At 51.0% G+C, this 18,067-nt stretch overlaps 1 protein-coding gene across 27 annotated transcripts in view; it reads right to left on the bottom strand.

Moving 5' to 3' along the window:
• Nrxn2 (neurexin 2) overlaps positions 1 to 18,067 on the bottom strand; it is a 114,041-nt gene that overhangs the window by 54,710 nt on the left and 41,264 nt on the right. For 12 of the 27 annotated variants that reach the window (XM_075973274.1, XM_075973290.1, XM_075973284.1 and 9 more), the window contains 3 exons: positions 13,216 to 13,260; positions 4,073 to 4,234; positions 2,727 to 3,165 (listed from right to left, as the gene is read on the bottom strand). In XM_075973274.1, coding sequence (XP_075829389.1) covers positions 2,727 to 3,165; positions 4,073 to 4,234; positions 13,216 to 13,260 — 646 coding nt within the window. The remainder of the gene's footprint in view (positions 1 to 2,726; positions 3,166 to 4,072; positions 4,235 to 13,215; positions 13,261 to 18,067) is intronic. The other 15 variants (XM_075973277.1, XM_075973278.1, XM_075973293.1 and 12 more) reach the window with 2 other exon arrangements.

Below are 18,067 nucleotides of genomic sequence, written 5' to 3'. Positions count from 1 at the left end.
GCCCCTGGGTCAGAAGGAAGGAAGGTAGATAGGCAAAAAAAAAAAAGGGAGCTGGGGAGATGGCTCAGTGCTTAATGTGTTTGCTCCTCATGTATGAGGCCCGGAGTTCAAATCCCCAGAAACTCACATAAATGCCAAGTGGGTGTAGTGGCCCACCTGTAATTTCAGCCTTGGAAGGCAGAGGCACGGGATCCCCGGAGCAAGCTGGATGGCCATATCTGTGAGCTCAGGGTTTGATTGAGAGACCCTACCTCATTAAAGAAGATGAATGATTCCTGACATCAGTCTTAAATCTCCACATATGTGCACCCACATACATGTGCCCCAATATACACACAAGCATGGACATAAACACATGAAGATGGAAAAAGAGGAGGAAAGAGAAATACCATGTGACTTCACTAATCTAAAGTCTCAGATTGATAGTGGCCAGAGGCGGGGGGTGGGGGGGAAGGAGAGCTTATGTTTAATAGAGACGATTTCAGCTTGGGAAGATGAAAAATCTGCACCTGGATGGTGGTGAGGGCTGCGCGGCAACATGAGTGGAATCAATGTCCCAATCACGATTAATGATTAAGACTGTGATATGCAATTTCCCAGTTTCAGAAACAAACTAAAAAGAACCAAATGTAACACAACCAGGGAAGGCCAAGGAGACAGATGAGCGTATGAGGCACTTGCGAGGCAAGGTTGACAACCCAAGCTGGATCCCGTGAACACACATAAAGATGTGGTTGCATGTGACCAAGGTCCCAGCACTTCTAGGGTGCAATGAGGGATGGAGACAGTCACCCAGAAGCCAACTCGCCTGGGGTATGCTGGGAAGCAGCAGAAACAAGAGAGAACCTTTCTCAACAAGGTGGAAAGCCAGAACCAGCTCCCCAAAATGTCCCCTGACCTCTGCACACATGCTGCGGCATAAGACACATTAGAAAATATATAAAAACAGGAAAAGGGAGTCTGGGGTGTGGCTCAGCAGGAGCAGGCCCTGGGCTCAATGCCAACACTGGGGTGTGGGGACGTAGGAAAACGGGGGACGGCCTAAGCAGCTTCCCCAAGCTCCTGGATGGATGTCCAGCCCAAGGATGACTGCCCACCTGTGGGGACCACTAGAGGCTGTCAGTGAAGAGCCACCATCACTGTCATGAGGGCAGAGCCCGGGGCTAGCATCCTCTCTCATGGCTTTCTCTGGTGAGGGAAGAGGGATGGGGAGCAAGGCCTCACTTCTGGGAGCCCAGCAGTCCCCTCCTCTCTGTGAGCAGACACGGTCACTCCACCTGACTCTCAGGTCAGCAGTGGTGACAGCTGCAGGAATGTGAAAATTTAGCTGACGTTGATAAGCCCTTAAATTAGATGATGTGTCAGGCCTCATTTGTCTCAATTCTCTTACTTAGGTTCAACGAGATGGAGGCGAGCAAGCCAGAATTAGCAGACAGCAAACAAGTGCCTGGACAGGAGAGGGAGGCTGAACAGGACGCACGGAGGAGAGGGCGGCTAGAACAACAGAAGTTTTGAAGCGTGGTCCACAGCCACACCACTCAGCATACATCCAGCACCATTCGGCCCCAGAGGCCAAGCAGGGTCAGGCCAGCTGTCCCCTTGATCTGGAACTCTCTTGGCCGGGCAGGTGTGGCTGCCTAGTCACTGCGTCTCTGACGGCCAGAATAAGGTGAATAGTCTGTCAGCCACAGTTAGTTCTCAGAGAACCAGGCAGCTGCAGTGTTCTCGGGCTCTGCATTCATCCAACCCAACATGGATGGAAATATTTAAGGGAAGAATTGTCTGTACTAAACACATACGGATACTGCTGTCCTTATTCACCAAACAACATAATAAGGACCATCACAAAACTATTATGTAACTATTATATAGCATTTATATTTTCTCTCTCTTCCTCTCTTTCTCTCTCCAGCCAGGCTAGCCCCAAATCCCTTATGCAGTTGAGGGTAACCTTGAACTCTTGATCTTCCTGCCTCTACCTCCCCAGTACTGGGATTATGGGCAAGCACCAGCATGCCTGGTTAATGGGGCGCTGGGGATGGAACCCAGGCTTCATGAATGCTGGGCAAGCACTCCAGCAGCTGAGCCCCAGTGTCTACCTTCTATCGGGTATGTTGAGGACTCGAGAGAGCACATAAGTTACCCAGAGGGTGTGTACAGGTGATATGCAATGCTACAGCACCTTTTATATGGGGTTTGAGCATAGAGGATTCTGATGTCTTTGAGGGTCCTAGGAGCAATCCTCTCAGACAGTGAGGGATAGCTGTTTCCTGATAAGCTAAAGAAATAAGGCTCCAGATAAAGCTGTAAAGCTACTTTCTTTGTTTTGTTTTGACTATGCAGCCCTGGCTGGTCTGGACCTCGCTATATAGTTCAAACTGGCCTGGAACTTACGACAGTCCTGCCTTTGTCTCCTGAGTGCTGGGACTGCATGTGTGAGTCACCACTCCTGGCTTTGAGAGTTATTTCCTTCAAGACATGGGACATCTCTGCTAGGTGCTATGCTGGTGTTTTTAGAAGTGCTCTTCCCATCCACAACGACCCTTGGGTAATTGTTCCTTTAACAAATAAGGAAGAGCGGCCCTGTGCCTTCTGCCAGCTCACAGCGAGGAAAGGTGCAAAGGACTGGGAGAAAAGACTAGGAGCAGGAAATGAAAGCTTGAGAGGCTGGGCAGGTATAGAAGAGTGACCAAGGGAAAGGAGGGAGGGACCAGAGGCCTCCTGACCTTTGCGCCCATCCCTCTGGAAGTCCACGTGGCACCATTCGCCGTCATTGACCTTGCGGCTGGACGCCCGCAGCTTGATGCCCCCAGAGCCCATGTCCAGCAGAAGATAGAGGTAACCGTCCAACAGCTCCATGGCAAAGTAGTCAGCCCTCTGGGCAGAGCTGTGGCTGCCTACCCCGGCCCCAGCCCGCCGGCCCTGGCTGAAGAGCAGCAACCCATTGGGCTCAGTGGTTCGGAAGTCCAGGGAGATGGAGCCAGTGCGCTTGGCGCTCCAGCAGGGCAGTGCAACAAAGGCCTCGGGACTCTCAAAGGTCACAGGATCCAGGGCAGCCACATCCTCGCAACGAAAAGACAAATCCCCCTGCAGCTTCATCTTCGGGTCCCCTTCCTTAGCCAGGCGGGACAGCTCCAGCTTGAAGTCGTTGTTCTTGTAGACCACCTGGAAAGACGAGAGGAGTCTGGGTAAAGAAGCAGAAGCAGCCTTGGGTCTGGCTACCAAGGGCCCTCCCTCCCTGGCAGCCATGGGCCGTCAACCATGCTCATGGCCCCGCACTCAGCGCCATCAGTCCACAAAGCCCAGGCTCCTGTTCTCGAGTTACACCTTCTTCTTGCTGCCTCTCCTGTCTTCCAGCCCCACGCTGGCCAAGCAGCTTCTTCTGTCAGCTCCTGGGTCCAACTCAACGATCACTCACAGTGACAAGGGGGGCAACTGTTGCTACTGTCTATTGCTGTTTTCTGAGACAGGGTCTCAAGTGGCTCAGGATGGCTTCAAACTCACTGCCTCACTGAGGATGACCTCGAATTTGTCTCCCTGCCTCTACCTCCCATGTGCGGGGCCTACAGATGCGCACCGTGCTCAGCGGATGCGGTTCTGATAGAGTGCATGGACCTGATGGTGCCAGGCAGGTGCCCTGTCCCCTGAGCTGCCGTCTGTCCCAGTCCCTGCTGACCGTCTTCCAGGGGATAGTAACATTCTCCCGTGTTCTGCCGAAGACCCAAGTAGGAACCAACCTTTTGTCTACAGGTCAGGCAACTCATGAGGTCAAGTGACTTGGTCAAGACAACAGAGCCGTGGGTGAAAGACACGTGACTGAGGTTAGGCTTAGCCTCAGGCTTCATGCCCACCAGCCTTCCCCGAGCGCCACAGCTCTGAAGGTCCTCAGAGGCGAGGGGAGTTCCGAGGCCAGAAGAAACAAAAAGTTAGATCCCTCTGGACCTGAGTCAATAGCTTTAGGCTTCAATGGAGGGTTACAGTCCCACCGTGGACTCCAGGGGTAGCTGGCCAGTTCAGACTAAGTCCCATGGCAGACTGGTCAACTGTAGCCACCTTCTAAGCCCCTACTCACGTCCTTGAGGCAGCCCATGAAGTTGTTGCTGACAGGCGAGCCAGGCAGGTCAGCTGTGTTGGGGCTGCCCCCAATGTAGAAGAAGTCATCAGAGCCCAGCATGGTGTAGTCCTCCTGTGTGTAGCCTGTGGTGGTCAGGATGCCGTCCACCGAGATGGTCACCTGCCCAGCCCGAGGGGGGGAGAGACAGGAGACAACCGACATCAACGCCCTGGGACGAGCCACAGGCGGGCAAGGGAGGAACCAGGGGGCAGTGGGGGAGGGGACCCCCATTTTTATGTCTGCTTGTCTTGGAGGTGGAACAGTGGGGGTGGAGGTGGGAAGGAGAAAGAGGAAGCAGCACAGATTTGATGGTTTCAGGGTAGGCTTTGGCCTGCCCTGCATGACCCATGGCCGAGCCTGCAGGCGGGACCCTGAGGATGGCACGGGGCACTCGCCATGATGGGCCCAAGAAGAGACTCCAGGGAGGAGGCCTCAGAGAGGGCCCCACTGTGAGATGTGGGGCAAAGCAAGCTACACCCTCAGCTTTCTCTCAGCAGAGCACTGTGGGCATGCGTGAGCTCCTGGCCACTTTCTAAGGAAGAGCCCTTCCTTCCCCTTCCTACCTGTCCCTTCCTGGGGAGCAATGCTGAGACCCACTTGCAGCCTTTCTGTCTGGGTACTGTGTTCTTGCAGCCTCAGCTGGGGAGGCAGCTGAGACAGTAGGGAGGAAGAAGGCCCAGGTATGCCTCCAAGTATCAGGACAGGAGTTGGCTGACATCTGTCAGGGCTGGCTCCTACCTCTGTCACTCAAGTTCTACGGTACCCTGTTATTTTTGGTCATTTTTTAGAAAAACTTAAACTAGTCGAGAACTAAGGTTTAAAAAACATACCTAGTCTATAAAACCTAAACTGGCCTTGAACTTGTGGTAATCCTCGTGCCTCATCCTCTCACGTGCTGAGATTGCACACCTAGGTGAGTCACTGTCTTTCTTCCAAAGAAGAAAGTGGCCCTATGCTATTTCCCAGCTCACACCTCATCCTTCTCTGTGCTATCCCTACCCCTAGGAACAGTGAAGCCAGGGTGAACCTAAGGAAACACCATCCCCGAGGTAGAAATTCATCCAAAAAGCAAGATGTCAAAAGCAGGGCTGTGCCTGGTGTTTGAAGAGGTCCTGGGCACTAGGCTGAGGAAGGCAGCGCTGATTCCCCTACTCAGCAAAGGTTTACCTGGTCCCTGAAGAGTTTAGTGCCTCAGAGGAGCGCTAGGCTTCACCCACTGCAAGGTTGAAGGAGAGGAGCCAATAGCAGTGGTAATACAAGCCTCTCTCTAGGAGGCTGTGGCCCAGGAGAGTCAAGGGGCCACTAAGGACCTGGTCTTTGTCAGTCCCATCCTGCATTTCCATAGACTGCAGCTTAGAGCCCTTCTTGCTCCCCAAATATGGTTCAAAAGTACTCCCTTTACAGGTAAGGTATTGAAGTAAGGACCTGCCAGTCACAGGCTGTGATGTCACCTGCTCCGATCTGTAGCACAGGCCACCTTCCAGCTGCTGGTCTTCGGTATTCTGTTGTCGGGAGGATGGGGTGGAAATCCTAAAATGGGGGACCCAAAAGCCCCCCTCGTGCTTGGTTGGAGCCTCGTGGTGAAGAGGTGGGGGCTGAACAGAGTGCAGACTTAAGAGGCCACCTCCTGGGAACCATCAAACCTTGTGCTAGAAGAGCTGGGTTCAAGGACAGGAGGAGACAGGTGTTTGGGGAGGGGGCAGTCTGAATACTTTTGAGTCTTGTTCGAAGGGGGAATTGGTCATGATTATTTATTTTTTCTCCCCCTCCACTTTGTCCTGAAGCTAGGAAATGGGGTTTGGGTGGAAAGGGGAGGGGTCAGAGAGGTTAGTCACAAAAACCATGCAAACGAGGTTAGAGATTAGACTGGGTGGAGGGGAACCGGAGAGAGGAAGAAGGGATCAGAATAAAGGGGTGGGGATAGTCAGGGAAGGTGAGGCGGTGGGGGGGGGTTCTCCCTAGTTCAATGACTGCACTCATTCTCTTCCTCCGCGTCCCCTGCTGCTATCCTAGAAGACTGAACTGGGCGGCCAATCAGTTCCTGCACCTAAGTGGGCTCAACCCAATCAGGGTGCCAGCAAACATCTGGCATGGCCATGTCCCTGGAACCCCACTAACCTCAGCACAGCCCAGAAGGTCCGCACAAAGTTGTCTTGTGATGCAGTGCAGGGCTCTCCAGCTAAAACCTACTCCCCGGAGCCTACTTTGGTGAGAGAGCCTCACCTGAGTGACGTGCTCAGCAGAGCTCATCACTCCTCCCTCCCCTCCTGGCCCCAAAGCGCCTCGGGAAGTCTCCATCCCTGGTCTCTGAAACCAGGGCACCATCCTGGAATCTCCCTCATGCTCTGGGCGCTCTTCATCCCACTACGTTTGCCAAGACCAAGGTTGCCCTTTCTTGGTCCTATCTGAGTTAGAAGGACCTGACTTGGAGCAGACTGCAGAGGCCCAAAACATCGCCCTGAATCCCTTTCCAGGCTGGAAGTAAATCTCAGCTTGCCTGGTGGCTACATTCAGCTCAATCATGGAGGGGGCGCTGTTGAGAAAGGATGACCTTAATCTCCCTCTCCTGACCCATAGGGCTGGGGAAAGGCTAGCAGGAAATAGGGAAGATAGGGAGGTCTGCTGAGGAGGGGGATCAGCCAGGTGGGTGGGGAGAAGTTGAGGGAGAGTAGAGGAAAAGGCGGTGGGTGGAGAGGAAGTGGGGGTAGAGGGAGTGGAGGAAGGTGTCTGGGGAAGGCAGGGAGGGGAATGACTTAAGATTAGTAAAACCCAACTGTTCCCTCAGACAAATCAGTCCAGACACAAAAATGGCAGGTTCGTTAGTAAAAGCAGGAAACAGGGGAATAATTCCCCTGCCCCCCTCCACCCCAGGGGTTCTTGATACCCCTGCCCCCCAATCCCCCCCATGAAGCTTCTGGAAGGGGTGGGGCCAGCAGGGGAGGAGGGGAGAAAGGGAGCACGTGCCACACAGAACAGCCACTGCAGCTGGGACCCATGCAGGTTAGAAGAGCAGGGTGGGGACCAGGTACTGCCCAGGCAGGCTAGAGAAAAGCAGCCAGCAGGTGAGAAGGCATGCAGGGCAGAGGAGATAGGGGAGAGCAGAGATGGAGGCGAGAGAGCCGTGGAGTGCAGGAAGAAGCTTCCTTCCACTGAAGAGGAGAGAGGAGCAACCACGGGGTCAGAGATGCTTAGGGGCTGACGGAGAAAGAACCATCAGACCTGAGTTCCTCATCACACGTTCTTCTGCCACTCGCCACGGACAATCAGCCTGCACACCTCTGCACACACAACACATCCTAGAAGGCTCTGGAGGGGAGGTCTTGACTGCTCCTCTCCATGCAGCACTGGGGACCACAGCTAGGTCCCCAAGACACAGCAGAGGATCCACACTGACCCACTCGACGCGGTAGGTTCTGAGGAAGCCACGGGGAGTGAGTGGAGTGTTTGCCCAGAAGATGTGCCTACACCCAGAACGGCACACTCACTCTCCAGGAGCAGGGAGTCTGGCTAGAAGAGGCTCAAGGGTCTTGTGACCTGAATGGAGCGACCATCCCTTCCTCTCCTCAGCTCAGTGCAGGAAGGCTGGGTGGGATGGGAATCCAAGTCCTAGCCACAAACAAACCCACAAATACTCCATAGCTACTGTGCCCCGGGAAAAGGGAGCTCTTGTGCCAGCACCAGGAGCCATCCCCGGCCTAGCATGATAGCAGCTCACAGCACTAACGTCCCTTTTCTCGGAGAGTTAGATGGACGGCAGACACTTCAACCTGTGGGCAGCTGAATGGACGTCCTTGAGCCCAGGGACAATATAGGTAGCACTGTGCTGACAGTGTTTGTCTCCTCTTAGGCCGCTAGTGTCTCTTTTTAAGGCTTATTTATTTCATGTTTTTCGTCTGCATGTATGTCTGTGCACGGTTTGTATGCAATGCTGGCGGGGTGCAGAAGAGGGCATCAGGGAACTGGAGTGTCAGGGGGTTGTGAGCTGCTGTTCAGGTGCCTGGACTTGAACCTGAAACCTCTGGGGGAGCAGCCAGTGATCTTTTTTTTTAATTTACTTATTTATTTTATATATATGACAGCTCTATCGACTTTATGCCAGAAGAGAATATCAGATCCCACTTATAGATGGTAGTGAGCCACCATGTGGTTGTTGGGAATGGAACTCAGGACCTCTGGAAGAGCAGCCAGTGCTCTTAACCACTGAACCATCCCTCCAGTCCCAGCCAGTGCTCTTACCCACTGAGCCATTGCTTCAGCCTGTTCCGTCTCCTGTTAGACTACATTACTGTCATCACATACTCCAAGGGTGCACAGGCTATGGTTAAGAACAACTAGTTCACAAAAAAGTTCCCAGCAGCCCCGTAGGGTGATACAGGACAGAAGCAGGTCTGGGAACAGGGAGGTGAATTTAGCTGAGGGCTGAGCTGGATTCATGTTCTGTGCCAGACACAGGTAGTACTCACAGCCCTCACACGAGGGCTGAACTCTGGATTTCAGGGATTTTAGGAGGGAAAGACCTCAAATCAGAAATCTCCATTCTTCTTTGTCATTTGCTGTTTTCCAGAACAATTTTGCCTTTCTGATAAAAAAAAAAAAATTCTGCCAAAACAATTTTGCCTTTGTTCTCTTTTCTTTCTTTCTTTCTTTCTTTCTTTCTTTCTTTTCTTTCTTTCTTTCTTTCTTTTTTTTTGCTTGTTTGTTTAGCTTTGCTTTTTCTTGGGTTGGGTTGTTTTTTTGTGTGTGTGTTGTTTTGTTTTTGCTTTCATTTTTTTTTTTTTTCAGCAAATCCTACCGGCGTGCGCCACCACAACCGGCTGCTTTCATTTTTTTGAGACAGGGTTTCTTTTCTCTGTGTAGCCCTGGCTGTTCTGGAATTTGCTTAGTAGACCAGGCTGGTCTTGAACTTAGAGATCAGGCTTCTGCCTACCAAGTGCTTCTGAGTGCAGGGATTAAAGGCATGAGCCACCACACAAGGCTCTGACTTTCATTGTTAGAAAGAGGTGAACAAAAGCAAAAACAAAAAATCAAATCAATCAATAAATAAAAATCAAGTGATGGTGGTGCACACCTTTAATTCCAGTATTTGTGAGACAGAGGCAGGCAGATCTCTGTGAGTTCGAGGCCAGCTTGGTCTACAGAGTGAGTTCCAGGACAGGCACCAAAGCTACACAGAAAAACCCTGTCTCGGAAAAAAAAATTAAATAAATACAAGGGGTGAACAATTTTGGGCCCTACTATCTTTTTCCAGCTGACTAAGCATCCAATTAGTTAAGTGAAAATGATAAACTTTTCTCTAGTATAAAGGGAGGCGCTTTCTCTGGGCCCCAGCTTCCCCATCTGCTAAGTGGGGACAAGCTCAGCCTCCTGCCTAGAGTCCAGGCATCATCAAATGTAAATGAAACTCAGGATGTAGACCAGGGAGATAGCTAGAGGAGGCTCGGCCAATAAAGGTGCTTGCTGCCAAGGCCACCCATAACCTGAGCTTTATCCCAGACCCAAATGGTGGAAAAAGAGAACCAATTCATCTAAGTTGGCCTCTGACCTACACACATACACACACACACACACACACACACACACACCATGACATTCTTCACTACACACATAAATAGATTAAATACATAAAGTTGTAAAAAGAAAGAGAGAGAGAGAGAGAGAGAGAGAGAGAGAGAGAGAGAGAGAGAGAAAGCCAGGCATGGTGGAGCATGCCTTTAATTCCAGTGTTTGGGAGGTAGCACCGGGAGGATCTCTGTGAGTTCAAAACTAGCCTTGTCTGCACCGTGAGTTCCAGGCCAGCCAGAGCTATATAGAAAACCCTGTCTCAGAAAAAGTGAGTAGGGGAGGTTGGAGAAATGACTCAGTAGTTATAAGCATTTGTTACTCTTGTAGAGGACAGGGTTCGGTTCCCAGCACCCACATGGCAGCTCACAACTATCTATAACTCTAGTTCCAGGAGATTCAACATCCTCTCCTGGCTTCCTGGGATCACCAAACACGGAAATGGTGGACACACATACATGCCAGCAAAACACCTATACACACAAAATAAAAATTAAGCTTCTTAATGTAAAAAAATGCTATTTTGAGGCCCTATGTATGCACGAACAATGTTAGCTTCACAAGGCAGCATTCATTGGCCTGATCGTGCTCGACTAACAGAGATAATTGGGAGAGCCTTTTCTGTCTCTCCACTCTCCTCACGAAGAGAAACACTCGGATCCTATGAGTTCTAATGAGTGGGTCAGAAAAATAAACACAAAACTACATGAAACCCATCTGAAGGGTGCCCTGCAAATCAGGACTTGTTGAGCCCCGTTCTTTGACTTCGGTCTGGGCCTAAAGGTCCAGTGCCTAGCACAGGTCTGCAGGGGTTTCTAAGGCCTTGCAAGGCAACAGATTCATCCCCCTGTTTGTGCTGATGATTCAGGGAGTGTGGACCTTAAGGGCTCAGAATTTAGCAGGTTCTTTCTTATTAGCCCTGAAATTGGGCAGAGTTGTTGACTTCTTGACCATCTTAAGTAAGCCATTCTTCTTTCCTCCTCCACATCCCTGAAGCATCCTGAGGTTTCATGAAGTTATTTTGAGACTGGTTCCTAACAAGGGGTTGTAACAGGATCTCCAGTGGGACCAGAGATGCCTGTCCCTCCGGGTCTGCTACAGGAAGGGAACCACTTTTCACATAACATCCCTGCCCTGGTGACAGAGGGAATTGGCCAGCACTTTATTAAGCTTAATGAAATTATAATTCCTTTCCAGAGCACAGAACTTGTGCTGCCTTGATTGATCTTCTCACAGACTTGTGGTACAAGCTGGGCAGATACACCATTAGTCTGCTGGGAACTTAGGGAATTGCCTGGGCCCATGTGGTCAGAATTTCACCATGAAGACTAGAAAGAAGGTTTGTTGGGCCCTAATCCTAGGGTGATATCCCTCCTGGTACTTGGGTAGATCACCTGAGTTGATCTTGGCTTCCTGTCCCCAGAGTCACAGGTTGGCCATCCACAGAAGCTCTACAGAGAAAGTTCTTTTTTTTTATTACACTTTTTAAAAGTTAGATTTATATGTCATGTATGTAAATATATATGTACATGCACATACACATGAATTATGGGTCAGGGACGAACTTGGAAGAGTCAGTTCTCTCTCCACCATGTGGGTTCTGGGAATCGAACTCAGGTTATCAGACTTGATGGCAAACAACTTCGCCAGGTGAGTCCTCTCATCATCTAGTAAAGAGAGCTCTTAACGTCCAGCTTCTGGCGGGTTCTCAAGGACAGCAGAGCAGATAACAGCTAACTCACAAAAGCAGCAGCTGGAGAAACAGGGCCGGTGAAGAGCTAGGGCAGACCTCAGAGCAAGCTCCATTGGAACCCTGGGAAGCTAGGGAGACCACACAAGGTCCCAGACTGGCCTTGGCTGGGAAGGCACTGGCCATAGACACTAGTCTATGTGGGTGAAGGAAAACACATACATCGCACACGTATAGAAGTGTCAGCAAAGGTTCATTGTGGCTTCAGCATAAAGGGCCTTTCAGGCTAGGCACTCCAGCGTTGATACCTCCCTGCTCCCTAGCCTTCCAGCCAGGCAGACCTGGTAGGCTGGGCACATCAGGCAGCTGCCCCAAGCCCCTCCCACCCCCTGAGAACAGACACGCCCATCTGCAGGGTCCCCAGCCTGGTGTTCAATCACTCTGCATTATTAATAGGCAATGACTAACCGGCTGCTGGCTGCTGTGGAGCCGGAATTGGGCAGGCATGAGGGAATCCCAGGGGATCTCACACTGCAGGGCCTGAGGGCACACTCTCTGAGGCAGGCAGGAGGAGGAGGATGGGGCCCTCCCAACCCTTTCTCTGCCTCACTGCCTGTCTGTGCACTGCACCTGCACTGAAGAACCAGCCCCACCAGCCCGCCTCCAGACAGAATCCTCACCAGAGCCCATCCAAGCCTGCAGCCCCCGTTCCCACCAGCACTTACACAGGCAAAGAACCAGCAGTCTCCCAAACACACAGCACGGCTTCCCACTAACACCCCTAAATATCACACCAACATTTACACACAGTCACACCCACACACCAACACACACCAGCTGCCTTCACACTGACACCCACAACAGCATTCACCAGGATGGAGACCAACCCAAACACAGGAGCTTGGCAAGGACAAGGACAGCTGCCCCCATCCTGTCTCTTCTGAGGCTCCTCCTTCTCATGCCCTCAACAGGGAAGGAAACCAAGCCCTGTCAGAGGCCATGCAGGAGAGACAAGGGACACAGGGGATGGGACTGGAGGGAAGGAAGACAGTGTGGAACACAGTGTTAGTCAGAGCAGCAGAGCAGTGGGGGGATCTGGACGCTATCCCTGGTGGGGAAGAAGACCACTCATGCCATGCAAAATGTGAGGGAAACAGAGCTGGGAATCCTCAAGACTGGGAAGTAGGGGGCAACAGTCAGCATGAGGCAGCCCCTAAATTGCTATGAACTGGTGACTTGAAGGAGGTCTCAAGGCCACCCCCTCAGGGGGACATGCCCAGCTGGCTGCCACTGGAGATGGCATCCCCAGCCCTCTTCCCAGCTTGAGGGGCCCCTGTCTGGAGCTGACGGTGAGCATAGCGTAGCGTGTCATGGGATGGTGTTTTCCATGGATTTTCAGGAGACCAAGAAAAAAACCAAATCAAAGAGAAAAAAAACTAAATATAAACAAAAACCAAGGAGCAAGGGAAAGAACAGAAGAAAGTAATCAAAATGAGCTCAGCATCGGGCTGGTCTAACCAGAGCTGATGAACATGGGGTCTGCCCCAGGTTTCTCAGGCCAAGAACCTGTCAGGAGGCAGGAGTACAGGGCAGGGCCCCGCCAAATGCCTGAATTTCCATTTGTCTTTTGGGCTTGACTTTGGATCAAAAGAAAAGAAAAAGGGAAGAGGGGAAACTAAAGGATAAGGAGTAAAACTTAAAGGTTGTCTGGGACACAAAAAAAAAAGAAAGAGAAAGAAAAGCAATCGGAAGAGCAAAAACCAAATGAGGAGAGAGAAACAAAAGTGGGAGAATCGAACAGTTAAAAAACCCACGGCAAACCAAACGGTAAGACAATTAGAGTGATATCTACCAGATAATGCAGTTTGTTTACCATAGCGTGTCCAATCCCTGCGTGCTTCACCGGAGAGGGGGAAGGGGGTGTCAAAAAAAAAAAAAAGAAAGAAAAAAGGAAAGGAAAAGATACAAGGACAACAAAAGAACAGAACGAAAAAGAAAAGAAAAAAATAAAATGACCAACTGTGAAACTCCAGGAAGGAGGAGATACAGCCATATGTATTTGCTTGGTTGTTCAAACCCTCCCACCACAGGTTCAGTAGAAGTGTTTAAAGAAAACTTATAATGGGAGGAAGAAAGCACACACACAAAATCAAACCCCTTCTTCTCCCAACGCCTCCCCAGCCCCGCCTCTGGATTCCTCTTCCCCTCATGCCCTCCCGAAGGACGTCTGCAGAAAAGGGGAACAGTTAGAGACCTTGGTTAGTAAAGAAGAGAACAACAACAACGAAAGAGGAAACTGGACCAAGAAAGCAGAGACTTAAAGATGGCCAACATTCCGCGGATGAGACAGAAAGTTAGTTCGGTTTTTCATTCATACCTGGCCCCACCTGTCCCTGCCCATCCCTCGGTCCCTTGGGTTATAAGCGTGTTAGTAACACACACAGAGTTGGCAAAGGGGGGAGGGGGGTTTCCAACAGGAGAGGGGGAGGGAGGGTTAAGAAGCAGACCCGGTATGCAGGATTAGTAGTCCTGAGATGTTAGGGAGTTAAGGGAGGGAGAAGGGGGCACGGGGTGAAAAGGGGTGGGCACTGACTCAGAAGTGGACGGATGGCTTTGTTGGCTGACTGGTCACCCAGATGGCTTTCCAGAGAACTGGCTGAGGAGTGGGATGGTGCCGGCCAACTGGCTGACCAGTGGCCATGTCGTGTTAATGAGTTAACTGGTTGGTGACAGGCCAGCTGGCTGGCAGGCTAGGAGAAGGGTGGGCAACGCCCCTAGAGAATCACAGGGCTGGCAAGGACAAGAGGCAATTTCTTTCGGAGGCCAAAGACAGCCTGGGAGGGGACGTGGGTATCTGCTTTTCTGGGGATGGAGGATGGGCAAATAGATTCAGGGATCCTTGGGAGAGAGGGGTTCCCCCTCCATTGTTTCCTGGAGAACCGAAGAGAGTGAGCCACCATCACAGTGGGCTTGGGGAGGGGACGCTAGCCCTCCTCAGGCTGTAGAGGGCTCATGTCCACACCATCCCAGACCTTCCTCCCTCTCTTTCCTCCTCCCATTGCACCCCTGGCTGCCCACTTTGACTTGCCCAGGGGCCCTGCTAACCCCTTCCCAAAGCCCCCCAGGCTCTTCAGCCACCATCCCTGTTCTCTTGTTTTCCTATGAACAGCTAAGCGTCCCTTCAACACCCTGGAACAGATAACAGTCTCCCAGGAACCGGGCTCTTTCCATGGTCACCCATAGCCCCTGAACCTCTGCCTCTCACAACCAGTCAGAAATTCACTCCCCCTCTGCCTGTAGAAAAAAGCACACAGAGGCCCCAGGACCTCAGCATCGCCTGCTCTGAACCAAACGCCACATTCTTTGACCTTCTCTCTAAATAGCGTACCTCTCTCTATGTACTCCTAACTCCATCTCTTCCTCCTACCGCAGAATCACCTGGTCTCTGGAGAAAACCAAGCCCGCTGTGCTGAGGACCAGCGATGGAGGGACACAGTTGCCTGATACCCACCAAACACTACGCTGCGGAGCTGAGACTGTGATGGGAGGGGCGGTATTCTGGGGACAGCGATATTCTGGGGACAGCGATATTCTGTTGGCTAGAGAGCTCTTGTACCCAGTGCGCACAAGAGGAATTGATTAAGGCAACTAATAAGGGACTCATATAATCAAAAGTAACAGAAGTCAATATTAAGATGCTGGAAGTGCTGAGTAGCCAATATTAATTACTAGCTATGGGGAATCAGTTTACAGAGCAAGAGGGGAGTCTAGCCCCCAGCGCAACGTTAGGAGCAAGGTGTTAGCCTGTGACAAGAGGGTCTGTACTGCCAGCTGGCAGGACTGTCATGAAATGAAGAGGACCAGCTAGTTAGAGCAATGCACAGTCAACCTCAGAGCAGCCAGGCTGATGGCACCCCAAAAGAATTGTCCGATATGGTTGCAGCAGTTGAACACGGCTGGGGAGAGAACACTTCAAGGAAAAATCCAAGGACGGTTCTGGCTTGTTATAGAAAATAAAGCAGTGTGTGTGTTGGGGTGGGGGTGTTGGGGTCAGCCTTCCCAAAGGAAGCTCTAGTGTCAATGGGCCAAACAGACAGGTAAAGCCAGGATGATGGGGAAAAGATATGAGTCCAAACCCCAGGCCTTCTACTAATCTGTCAAGAGATCCAGTCTCCCCCAAGAAACAGCAGGGTTGGAACAGGTGAGACCAGAGCCCGTAGCCCTAGGAGTGGAGGATGCAGACCGTCATGGTGATCAGGAGGTTCCTACAGTTGAATACCAGCACAGAGCTACAGTACAGTGGCCCATGGAGAAAGGCCCAGATCTAGACATCTCATACTTCTAGCCAGCAAATAAATCTTAATACTTTGTCTGCTTCTAGAGCCCAGAAGCACAAGCATGGCAATGGGCAAGAATGAGAAGAGCATCCCAGCCAGAGGGGAGCCAGTCATCAAAGCAAGAGAACTTACCATAAGTAAACGGCTTTGAAGAAAACTATACCCCACTGGTGCAGCCCCAGCCCCCTAAAGACCCCAAGAGGAGGACTGCAGATGCGAACTTCAGAAGTCCGGGCTGAGTACAGCCTGTGAGCATGCACACGCATGCAGCTCAGGACAAGGGAATGGTCGTGAGATTTGGGACTGTCCAAGAATGTCAGAAGCCCAGGAGACTTCAGCCTCCTGTACAAGTTTCACAGATAACAAGCCACCAGTCACCTGCAAGAGGCAAAGAAATGAAGTGGCTTCAGGTCAGATTTCAAGTTCCATGGCCTCCTAACTCCTAACCCAGGCAGGTTCAAACAAGCCTATTTTCTGAGGGGTGGGGGAAGGGTTTTAGTTTTCTCATCAGTGAAACGAGTCATAGCTCCGATCCACAGAACTGTCATAAGAACTCTGTAAGGCCATGTGTGTTTGCATGCCTTTAATCCCACCCAGCACCTGGGAGGTGGATCTCTGAGAGTGTGAGGCCAGTCTGAACTACATAGCAAGTTCAATGCCAACCAAAGCTATATGATGAGACACTGTCAAACAGATGCGTTCGCACACTCCAGGTGAGAAGCAAAAGACAAATGAGGTCCTTGAGCATGGAGAACTATTCCAGTGCAGTCTGAAAGACACAGACAGCATGGCCCTGAACAGGGCAGGGCAAGCTACACTACTCCTGTGAAGCCAACCAGAGCCTCTTTAAAGAAGATAAAGGGTACCTCAGCATTTTGTTTGCTGGTTTGAAACAGAGACGCCATACATAGCCCAGGCTAGTCTTTTGCCTCAGCCTCCAGATTTGGGAATCACAGATGTGTCCCACCATAAGCAGTGACCGTGCTCATATGAAGAACCTGGATATGCTCATTCTGGACATGGGTCCTCATTTCCAAAATCTGATCAATTGGTTTTAAGAAGGAGACTAAAGGGCTGGGTATTTAACTCAGTAATGGAGCGCCCGACCATCATGCACAAGGCCCCAGGTTCTAGCCTCATAGTGAAAAAAAAAGAAAAGAAAAGAAAAAGCTTCTTGAAGAAAACGAGATGAACCAGGGAAAGAACTTAGAAAAACAACTAAATAGGACCAACAGCTGCTGGTTTTAAACCCTCAATTTGCTTAAAGACTGGAATTAGAGGAAGAGAACAGACACAGTGTTAACGCACATGCAGGATGCGATGAGGGGCCCAGAATACAAGTTCTCAGGAACCCAAGGCAGCAAAGACGAGAGCTGGCTATGGGCTGGGCTGAGGGAAGCCATTTCAGTTGAAAAACTGGGAGGAAAAAGCAGCTCAATTAATGGTCATGGCAGCAGTGAGCCCTTCAGTGCCCACATCGTGCCAAGCAGTGTGCTGAGAGTGGAAAGACATCTTCTCCATCCAGTCGGTCATCAGCATCTTCTACATCTTCTCCATCCAGTCGGTCATCAGCATCTTCTACATCTTCTACATCCAGTCGGTCATCAGCAGTCCCTTCCCACTTTGCCTATGGGGAACTGGAGCTCGGGAGTTGTATAACTCGCTAACAGCTGTCTGACTCAAACCCCAGCTCTTAGACTTTGCCAGCAGAGAGTGAACGGGTGGTCTCCTTGGGAGAGTTGTGGGAAGGAAGAGACAAGCAAGGAAAGTCAGCATAGCCAGGCCCAGAACGCTGCAATTCTAGGATCTAAGACAGGTTGTGTGCTGGGAGAGGTGGAGGCAAGGGAACAGACTCCAGTGGTCTGGGGCTTCTGTCCTTGAGTGGGACTTTCCTTGGAGCACACAGGGGACTTCATCCATGGAGGGAGGACCGCACCTTTGAGCTCTCAATACTTAGAGACGCCATTTTTCAGGAATCCATCATCTTGGTGTCCGCAGCATCCAGTGCACTCTAAGAATCCCATCCCTGAGGATTCTGTCCTGGGAGATGCCTTCTTTGAGGACTCTATCCTTGAAGACTGCATCTTCGAGGACCCTATCCTAAAGAATTCCATCCTACAGGGGCCCATTTTGAGGACTCCATCTTTGATAACTGCATCCTTGAAGGCTCCATCCTTGAGCGTCCTATCCAGGGCCATCGTATCCTTACAGACTCTATAGCCTTGAGGAATTCATCCTTGAAGAACTCCATTCTTGGAGCCCAGAGGAGATTCTGAAAGTGTCTATACTGAGAAAAGGCACCATCTGAGCAAGCAAAACAAGCTTGGTGTTGGCTAAAGATAAATGGTTTTGCATATTCTTATATTG

The sequence above is a fragment of the Microtus pennsylvanicus genome, chromosome 5 (assembly GCF_037038515.1).
Source record: "Microtus pennsylvanicus isolate mMicPen1 chromosome 5, mMicPen1.hap1, whole genome shotgun sequence".
Taxonomy (NCBI): Eukaryota; Metazoa; Chordata; class Mammalia; order Rodentia; family Cricetidae; genus Microtus; species Microtus pennsylvanicus.
Note: the sequence above shows the minus strand (reverse complement) of the source record. Positions and strands in the feature narration are given on the sequence as shown.